At 30.5% G+C, this 10,783-nt stretch overlaps 1 protein-coding gene across 1 annotated transcript; it reads right to left on the reverse strand.

Annotated features, from left to right (window-relative positions):
- Positions 1 to 840: 840 nt before the first annotated feature.
- LOC135951427 (uncharacterized) lies at positions 841 to 7,048 on the reverse strand. Its single transcript, XM_065501080.1, has 4 exons — positions 6,993 to 7,048; positions 1,739 to 1,994; positions 1,346 to 1,657; positions 841 to 1,278 (listed from the first exon to the last, which is right to left on the reverse strand). The coding sequence occupies exons 1-4, from the start codon at positions 6,998 to 7,000 to the stop codon at positions 862 to 864; spliced, it is 993 nt and encodes a 330-aa protein (XP_065357152.1). The 5' UTR covers positions 7,001 to 7,048; the 3' UTR covers positions 841 to 861.
- Positions 7,049 to 10,783: the final 3,735 nt, after the last annotated feature.

Genomic DNA, 10,783 nt, shown 5'->3' on the forward strand with positions numbered 1-10,783 from the left:
GATTAAATTTTTGTTAATTCAAATTTTATATCATACTATTTTTCAAAAATAAAATAAAAAAATGTTTAAAGTATAATTTGTTGAAGGGTATATAAGATTCGGTACAGCCGAATATAGCTCTCTTACTTGTTCACCTTCGTGAGAAGAGTATATATAAGTTTGTCATTCCGTTTGTAATTTCCATAGATAGCGGAGTCGATTAAGCCATGTCCGTCTGTCTGTTTGTTGAAATCAGTTTTCTGAAGACCTCAGATATCTTCGGGATCCAAAATCAGCAAAATCGGTCCACAAATGGCAGAGATATGAGGAAAAAACCAAGACATCCTCGATTTTTGACCTATTTCTGGATTACTGAGTCATTAATATAGACAATATGGATATCTAATGATAGATATTTCAAAGACCCTTGCAACGACGTATATAAGACCATAGTAAGTTGGACCTACAAAGGGTCAAAATCGGATAAAATATTTTTTAAAAAACAAAAAATTTTTTTTTTAAATTTATAAAATTTAAAAAAACAATTTTAAATTTAAAAAAAAAAAAATTAAATTTAAAAAATTTTAAAAAACAATTCGAAAATTTTTTTTCCAAAAAATGAAAAACTCCAAAAAAAATAATTTTGTTCACCTAAAAATATTTAAAATTTTTATTTTGAAGTATAATTTGGTGAAGGGTATATAACTCTCTTACTTGTTTTGTCTTAAATTCAATTACAAACTAAACCACTAAAACTTTTTTGCACAAAATATTTATTAGCAGTATATAAAATATGAATTTTACTAATTACATAATAAATTTGAATATTCAAGTATATAAATAAAAAAAGCATTTAAATATTATAGTTTATTATTATTATTATTAATAACTAGCATTACTGCCTCGCGTGGAAATGCTCATGCGTCTCTCCACACGATTTGTATGAGGTAATAGGCAGCCTGGTGGGGGATAACGCCATCTTCGTGGCCGCGATAATAACGTACCATCAGTAGAGGCACGACTACGAAATGGCGTTTCCAGTTCACTGCTTGAACTTCTCAAACTGCTGCAGCTAATTTCATCGGTGGACTCAGAATGATCATTCTCCTCTAAGCAAGCTGTGCCAATGACTAGAAATGATCTTCTGGTTTCATTTGCCAAATAGGCGGTGTCATAAAAGGAACATCCCGAGTCGGGACTTAGAGATTCATTTTGTACATCGCTAGTGGAACGTTTAAGTTTGGGAAACTTGCTAAAAACACGCCAAAATCGAAATACATCTCGAAATACTGATTGGACCTTGATTCCATAATGAGACATTTTTAAATAATTGTATTATTTTTATATTGAAATAAGTTATACTCACTTGTTCAACACTTTCTCTAACAGATATTTCATGAAAACATGCACAGCTTAATTCTTTAAATCTACGTTGACCTTCCTCCACTGTTACCATTCTATCCCCAATTTGATCGGTTTTGTTGCCAACTAATATTACCGGAACTTCCGCCATGCAGTCCTTGCTATTCGAACCTAATTTTTTTCTACGCTTATTGTAATTTATTAGAAATTTCAGGCGATTACACTCATCGAAACTACACTTGTCCGTTACAGAATACATGAGTATAAATGCATCAGCCCATCTTATGTTGGATTCCAAATTAACGCAATCGGCTTCCTAAAATAATAATTCCATAATAATAATTGTTATAAATTAAGGTAAAATGTGTATTAAATTTCAACTGTTTTATTAATTTACATTCGGTTGTCCTGTAGCATCCAAAATATCAAAATGTACATAATCATTGTCTAAAGAGGTGTTGAATGTATAAATTTTCTCTAAATTCGGATCATATTCTCCGATATAACGTCGGGTTATGAAACGTACCACCATTGCAGTTTTTCCTACCCCGCTTTGGCCCAAGACCATAACTTTTAGGGATTTTTGTTTGGTGTGAATACCAAGTTTAGCCAGTGATGATTTTGGTGACGTTGTGTTCATTTGGCAGGATAAACTGTAAGGAAATAAATTGTTATTAATGGAATTCGGAACAAAAGCAAAGAAGAAAGCTTAATTCAAAGGTTTTTATTATTAATTAGAAATAAATGCATTCAAGGGGAAGGATTAAAGATACCAGATGTCTTTTCTAGAATTTGAAGTCGAATTCAAAATTAACTAATGAGAGAAGTGTAGTATTATATAAGAAACTAAAATTTCACATTTGTGGAGTTGCCTTAACCTAATCTTTAATGTTAGGGGGTAACTGCGTCAACTTTTGAATCTCTTAATGAAAATGAGTTTAGCCTGAGAAAAACTAACAACATCTGTTCATGTAAATAACTACATTTAATAATGTCATTTGGAATCCCATAATCCTAATCCCTTTCGATTCTGAATCCGCTTCAATACTTCTAATTAGATACATTAAATGACCTGTGGGAGTGTTTGAGTGTTAAACAATTTACATATTGTAATAATATGTATTGTTTAATACGCATATCCTTTCAAAAGCAAACAAAAAGTCGCAAAATCATTTGTATTGTGATTTTGTCACTTAAATTGTAAATTTTTCTAAATTCCAATTTACGTCAAGTGTTAGCTATGTATCTAAGAGATGCGTGCAGTTTGTATTTTAACTTAACACGCCACACATACAGTTTTATTCATAAACGTTTCATTGGAATTTTTTAATAAGAACCCAAACAATTCCCTCAGGAATGCTTTCATAAGAAAAAAGTCGTCCATTTGAGGCAGACAAAAAGTGCGACAAATGTTGTTACCAGTATATTAGGGCGGTGCAAAGAACATTAGTGTGCCCACATTTTTGTCGCGTTTACAATGAAAATACGTTGTAAAAAATAGAATTCGAAAATCGGTAAAATTGTTCACAAAAATCGTTCACCCTCCAGACGCTCTTTTGATTCTATGTATGTATAGCTAAAACTAATCAAAATGGCAGACAATAAGCCAGAAGTTCGAAGATTTGCTTTACTTCTTGAACTTGAAAGAAAGTGGCGCTGAAGCACACCGATTATTCACCAAATCTTATGGTGAATGTGTTCCATTGGTTTCAAAGTGCGATAAATGGTTTGTGCCGTTCAGAAATGGTGATTTTGACACGGAAGTCAAATATCGCCCAGGCCAGCCAAAAAAGTTTGATGGACAAGAATTGGAGGCATTACTCCATGCAGATTGTTGTCAAAGTCAACAAGATTTTGCAAAATCATTAGGAACTGCTAAAGCATTAATTTCAAAACGTTTGCGAGCAGCATACGATTTGAAGCTGATAGAACTCGAAAGAAGATTCCGTATGTCTGAAATGCTTCTTGAACGCTATAAAAAAAAATAATTTTTGCACCGAATCTTTACTTGCGATGAAAAATGTATCCATTACAATAACCCGAAGCTTAAGAGATCGTATATGAAGCCCGGCCAAACAGCCAAATCGACACCGAAGCCAAATGTCCATGGTGGCAGCAAAAGTGTCCTGAAAATCTGACCAGACCATCACAGGGAACCTGTACCGAACGCAACTGACTCGTTTGAAGGGAGCATTGTACGAAAAACGCCCAAAATATGCAGCCAGACATGATACCGTAGTATTCCATCATGACAACGCTATGCCTAGAGTATCCAAAACCGAAAACCGGTCAACCGGTTTTTTCATCTTTGTAAACTCGACCGGTTTCGGGTTTCTTTTACATTTCGGTTTTAAGAAAACCGGTTTTTGTAAGACGGTTAACCGGTTTTAATGAAATATGTTTTCAATTGTAGCATTTGACAATATTTCGTAAAATATATAAAATTATTGCCTTAAGAATTCAAACATTTTTAATATTGAATAAAAATCTAATATAAACCGGTTTTTTGAAGTCAAATACCGAAACCGAATAATCGTTTTTTTTAAAAGACAAAAATTGAAACCGGTTTTTTCAAAAACACACCTTTTCGGTTAAAACGGAAACCGGTTTTTTAAATTTGCCGGTTTTTTACCATATGTTGCAAAACATGTTAAAAACTATTTAGAATGAAATGGTTGGGAATTTTTGCCTCATCCGCTTTATAGTTCAGACCTTACCCCGTCAGACTACTATTTGTTTCGATCGATGCATACGCTTCACTTAAGAACAGAGTATTTGAAATTGGCTTGATTCGTTTTTGACCTCAAAAGATGAGTAATTATTTTAGCTCGGAATCCATATGTTGCGTAAGTTTTTAAAAATTTTAAAAAATTACGCATTTTTAAGTCGAACCAGTTTCCTTAGGTTTGTTATGTGAGCAATCACAGAGTTTCTAAATTTTGTAGCTTTCTTAGAAAGTGTTCGAAATTTAAGGTATCCCTATCCCCCAGGAATAGTTCTATGTCAGTTCCTACAAGGAATATTAATGGTTTTTAATTCACTTTTAAAAATATAGTTAACTACATATTTGGTCAATTCACAAGGTCTCTTATCATGTCATATTGTCATAATGTCCTAATATTTCACAATGATTTGAAAATGTTGTTATTGCCTCTCAAGCAAAAATTTACTAAAATAATACTACACTGTATGCTATGTTTATTGTGTTATCGTAAGCAACCAGCAGAGACCTATGCCGAACGACTAAGAGTCGGTTAAATCGAGCCGCCGAGTCGTGAAATATTAGAACATTGTGTCAATATGACATGATGAATTGACCTTTTGAATTGACCAATTGTATACAATTTTTCTCCCTTTCATATAAAGAGATTCAACTGAAAACGATCTCTATCCCTGAAAAACTAATACCGTGACTCTATGTCAGATCTTTCTTGGGATATTATCAATAAAGTGAATTAGTAATTATTTGGATATTTGTTTTAAAATATTATTATAAACATTTGGGGGATTCAAACGGTCTGCTATTAAATCATATTGTCATAATGTCCTAATATATATTAAGATAGTTTAAACAAATTTTTGTTGTGCTTCAAACAAAAAAGTTCTAAACTTATAAGACTTTTTTTAACAGTGTTTATTGTTTTGTCATTAAATAACACATTTTTGTTTGAAGCTCAACAACAATTTGTTTAAACTATCTATATTATGATATATTAGGACTATATATGACTATATTAGGACATTATGACAATATAACTTAATAGCACACCGTGTGAATACTCCCATTGTTTAAAGTCTAATTTCGTTATAATTTAATATAAAAGAAGAACTATTGTATTAAAAGATACTAGATAAAACAAATTTTTCTTTGGTAACATCCATTTCTAAATTTCAAAACCGATGGTGATGATAAATTATATCCAATTTTTTCAGAACATATTTTAGCACTTTCAGTTTTTTTCATATTCAAATTGTTAGCAGTCTAATGTATAGTATAACCTTCGTACATATTACGTACTTAGTTAGATATGGATAATATTCATATAAGCAACGTAATTCAGAAAATAAGATAAACAAATGTGTATTAAAGGTAAATAATACGATTAAATATGTGAAATGTAACAGACAAAGGTCATGGGAATTGAGGCACTTGTCTCCTTAAATGGACAAAAGGGGCGATAATGACAAACAAAAGCTGTCTTTCATACTTGTTAATAATAATTGGAATGAAATGGCACACAAAACAAAAACGTCTAACAATTGTTTATAATAAACAGTTTTCTTATTAAACTAATAACGTGGATAAACAAATCTTAAATTGCAAAACCAAATGCAATTTTTTTTTTTAAATTAATTTTAAATAATATTTTTTTTAACAAAACAACTACATATAATAATTGCTACTAATATTTTTATTAATTGCAGTAAAAAAAATTTTAAATATCTAAAAGAGTTTGCAAAATAATTTCCAATTTTAAAAATTTTTTTTTTTTTTTTTTTGGAAATTATTTTTCAAAATTTTTTTAGATTAAGGTTGGCTACCGTTACCCCTAAAATACGCTTTCAGCTCAATTACCGTTACTGCTAAGTTACTGTTACCAAATTAGCTGCATTTCCCGTTACCGATATAATTGTAAATACCGTTACCTCTAAATATCGCTACTTCTATAAATAATTTAAATTAAACAACGTCTTAAAATCAAATTCTGAATGGATTTTTTTCTTTAAAACATCCCAATAAGTAGCAAAAGCCTTAAAAATTCAAGCCCTTGAACATTTTGTTGGAATTTAACTTGAATGCAATTGTAAATAAATATGTTTTAAAATTGAAAAATATTTAAAAACATTAGATATTTTTCAAACAAAAAACACATGGCTTGAATTTATGTTTCCTTTAAAGTGTAATACAACTGTAATTCAATTGCTTGACTATAAATCAAGGCTTGAATTACACTTGCTTTCAACTTGAATCAACTTATTGAATAAAATATTTATATTTTCATATTCATAAAAAAGTTGTAAATTTGGATTGTTTAAATTTAAACAATAAGCATTTTTACTGGAGAAATGCTTATTGGGATTGTTTAAATTTACTTTTTTATGAATATGAAAATACAAATATTTTATTCAATAAGTTGAGTTCATTGAAATCTACAAAATTTAAAATATAATAGCGGATTTCAGTATTAAGTGTAGCAATATTGCGAATGCAATATTTTAAGCTTTTTCGAATTTTATTATATTTTTGCATTCGCACCATTCGCACTTAATACTGAACTGCTCTAATAAAATACCAACTGGTCAAGTTATATTCAAATCAGCATAAAATTAATGTTATCATTAAAATATCGTTACCGAAATAAATGCAATTACCGTTACCGACATAACTGCAATTACCATTACCGCTCAAATATCTTAACCGAACTATCCAAATTAACTTTACCACTATATTCTTATCTTTTCGAAACGGTAGCCAACCTTGGTATTGATATTGAGCTTAAATTCAATTACAGCTCATAATTTATGAACTTTTTAATTCAAAAATTAAGTTTTTTATATAAAATTTCATTCAATCATTATCCAAAATTTCCTAATAATAGCAAAAATTCATTGTTATACATACTCCTCAATGTACATATGTATGTACGTACATAAACATTTATAGCACCAAACATTTAATCATTCACAATTTCAATACCGATAGTTGTTTAGATCATTAACTCATAAATAACAATTTTGTCCAACTTACAATGTCTTTTATATCACACATTTAGTTTATTGTACTTAAATAAGTTTTTGTTTGTAACTACGTTTGTAAGTTTATAAATATAACTTTCGGTTTTGTTTAGTTTTTTTAATCCATTAATTTGTAACACTATCTTGTTCAACGTACTCGTTTTTATTATTATTATTATCAATGTTCATTACGAATATTACGAAAGTTTGAGCGTTCATGAGCGTTAGCGCAAACCTAAGTATCTTCCGTTCAATAGCTATGCTTGTTAGTGATTAATGCTAAATAAATCATCGCTTTTGTTTATATAAACAACACTCAGACGCAAAATAAAAAAGTAGCAACAATAACCAACATCATCTACAACATTTAAACCAACAACGTACAAAAAACAAAAAAAAACAACAAACGGTCGGGCCAACCACTTAACTCACTACAAGGCAACCCAGCGAACACAATATAACAGATTAAAAAAAGTATTCCACATCTATGGGTTAAAATAATCAAATATTTTTACATCAAATAAAATTGTATCAAGAATTTATTACGATTAATTCATAGGCTTAATTCCTTAGTACTTTAAACGTACCTAATTCATTCCTTTGAGAATTCAATCTATGGAATTAGTTCCTTATTAAATCATTCAAGTTCTTTTTAATTCAAACCATGACAATAATTGTAGAAGATAGAATCACTAAGGAGAGTTTTCAATATTTAGACCTATAACGTCAAACATTGATTTTGATTTTTTTCTTATTTTTTTTTTATATTTTCTTTAGTTTGACGTTACAAGAATTGTATAATTGAGAATTTATTTTCTACTGAGTGTACCTTATATTGTTGTGTCATGATTCAAACAAAATACATATATTCAAAATATTTATTGAATGATTAAAGATTTCTTCAATTCAATTCCAGGCTAAAGACCATTTTTTTCAATTCATTTATTAATTCCGTGGTACAAAATTTACATTATTGTCTGAATACCACTCAAGGACATTTTTTCCATAGTGAAATGATGCCAAATCGGGCCTGAAATATAATGGCACTCTGTGCTGTTTTAAGAAAGGTAAAAGCCGATTTTCTAGAATCTCCGTAATATATATTTCTGTGTTTGTCGTCCCCGATGTCACAAATGATTGAATTATTTTGCTACTACTGCAAATGACTTGCCACACAGGAAACTTCATGAGAAATGTTGTCACCTTGTCCATCAGCCACATAAAAATCTTGTCCCGGAAGTTGTGAAAAGTCTGCCAGTACATAAGTTTCATCATTCATCACACAACAGGTGTATTTTTTTTTTATAAAATTCGACCCCAATTTTTTCGCACATTTGCTTTTAAATTCTTTACCGATTTTCGATCTGGAACTTTCTAAATTTTTGTGATTTTTTCAGGATGCATTGAACGCTCTTGAATATAATGAGGATTTGTAGCGTCCCAAATTCGACAATTTTGTTGTTGACGTACCCATTCATCCAGAAATGGGCCTCATCGCTGAAGATGATTTTATTTATGGAAAAAAAAACGGAACGTTGCCCGAACACAATACCCATTTCGATAAAACAATTTTATCATTTGCAAGTGTCGCTATATCTGTCGCTATATCTGTCCATGGTGATTTGGCAAAACCAACTGAATAAATGACAGCCAATTTGACAGATGTAGCTTCAATAATGTGGCCGCTAGCAACTGTCAAAGTTTGATAGTGCTACTGCTCAGTGGGGCGGAATCAAATTCAAAGATTTAAATATTTTTCCGAGTTATAGGCATTTGAAAATTTAAATTTAAAAATTTAGCCATACCTCTTGGTCTGTTTTTTTAAAAATATAAGGCGTACTTTTAGACTAGTACTAGTTAGACAACTAAATTACCAATAATATACAAAATATTTCATAGAACTATCAATTGGATCCAAAAATAAACAATTTCCAATTTAAGAATTAAAAAAAGTAGATTTTTGTGGTTTTTTAGGCTAAAAGGTGGCTTAACTATTTTTTTATTAAAAAACAAGTAAGAGAGCTATATTCGGCTGTGCCGAATCTTATATACCCTTCACCAAATTATACTTGAAAATAAAAATTTTAAATATTATTAGGTAAATTAAATTTATTTTTTTTTCAGAGTTGTTTTTTAAAATTTATTTTTTTTTTGTTTTTCCAATTTTTTTTAATATTTAGCGAAAAAAACTTTTGGTGAAAAAAAAAAATCGGGTTAAAAAATATTTTTTTCGATTTTGACCCATTGTAGGACCAACTTACATACTTGGTTTTATATACGTCGTTGCAAAGGTCTTTGAAATATAAGGAGTGAGATCGAAAAATTCTTAACATACATATATGTTTATAAAAAAGAAACCACTAAACTTACAGCTTTAATTTTTTTTTTATTTGATTGAAATTATTATTACAATTTACAAAAAAAATTATTTTTATAGTTTTAATCACTAGTGATGAAATTTTGAACCTTTTTCGGAAACCCTTCCATTAACGTTTTTATAGTGCTTTCTGTCACTTTGCTCGAACATGTAGTCCATCTCCGTTTAAAATCTACCACACTTTTGGACACCTTTTTTGTACTCTTCAATTCTCTTTTAACAAGAGCCCAATATCTCTCCACTGGCCTTAGCTCCGGGCAGTTTGGAGGATTTGCCTCTCTTGGTACAAATACCACATTATTGTTCTTGTACCACTCAAGGGCTTGTTTGCCATAGTGACAGGATGCCAAGTCAGGCCAAAAATAAGTGGACACATTATGAAGTCTTATGAATGGAAGCAGCCTTTTTTGTAAACATTCCTTGATGTAAATTCGGTATTTATAGAGCCCGTTGTAACAAATGAGTGGCTTCTTTTGCCGCAACTGCATATTGCTTGCCATACCAAGAACTTTCTGGGAAATTTTGTCTGCTTTTGGGTCCTAAACTTTTCTTCAACATTCCCTCGAGCATCAGCAACATAAAATTTTTGACCTGGAAGTTGCGAAAAATCTGCCAGAACATACGTTTCGTCATCCATTATGCAGCAAGAATATTTTTTTATAAAACTTGACTTCAATTTCCGTGCTCTGTTTTTGGCCTCTAAATTTTTAGTAGCGTTCCTGTCAGGAACTTTTTGAGCCTTGTATGTTTTTAAACCTGCATTAGCTTTAACTTTTCGTACCAAATAGTCCGAGCACTGAGCTAACCGGGCTGCTTTCCTACCGGATGTGTTGGGAGCTCTTTTGAAAATGCGTTCTATTTTTTTGGCTTTAGAAACATCATGTGGACCATTCCTTCTACCTGAACCAGGTTTTCTATCAACTGACAAGTTCTCCCGGTACTGTTTAATAACATTGGAAACAGTTTGACGGCAGACCTTTGTATGCTTGGCCAACTTTTTGTAAGACCAAGTTGGGTTTTGTTGAAAATATTTAATAATTTCAGTACGCACTTTTTTCTGGTCACTCATTTTAATCAGATTAACAAAAAAATTAATATAATTGACATTACACATAATAACTGACATGTTTTTCAAAGGTAACTTGATCAAAAAAAAATTCAAATAATACTTGGGTTAAAAAATGTAATGAAAAACGTGTGTTAAGAATTTTTCGATCTCACTCCTTATATCATTAGATATCCGTATTGTCTATATTAATGACTTAATAATCCAGATATAGTTCAAAAATAGGCCAAAAATCGAGGTTGTCCTGGTTTTTTCCTTATATC

This window comes from Calliphora vicina, chromosome 2 (genome assembly GCF_958450345.1).
Source record: "Calliphora vicina chromosome 2, idCalVici1.1, whole genome shotgun sequence".
Taxonomy (NCBI): domain Eukaryota; kingdom Metazoa; phylum Arthropoda; class Insecta; order Diptera; family Calliphoridae; genus Calliphora; species Calliphora vicina.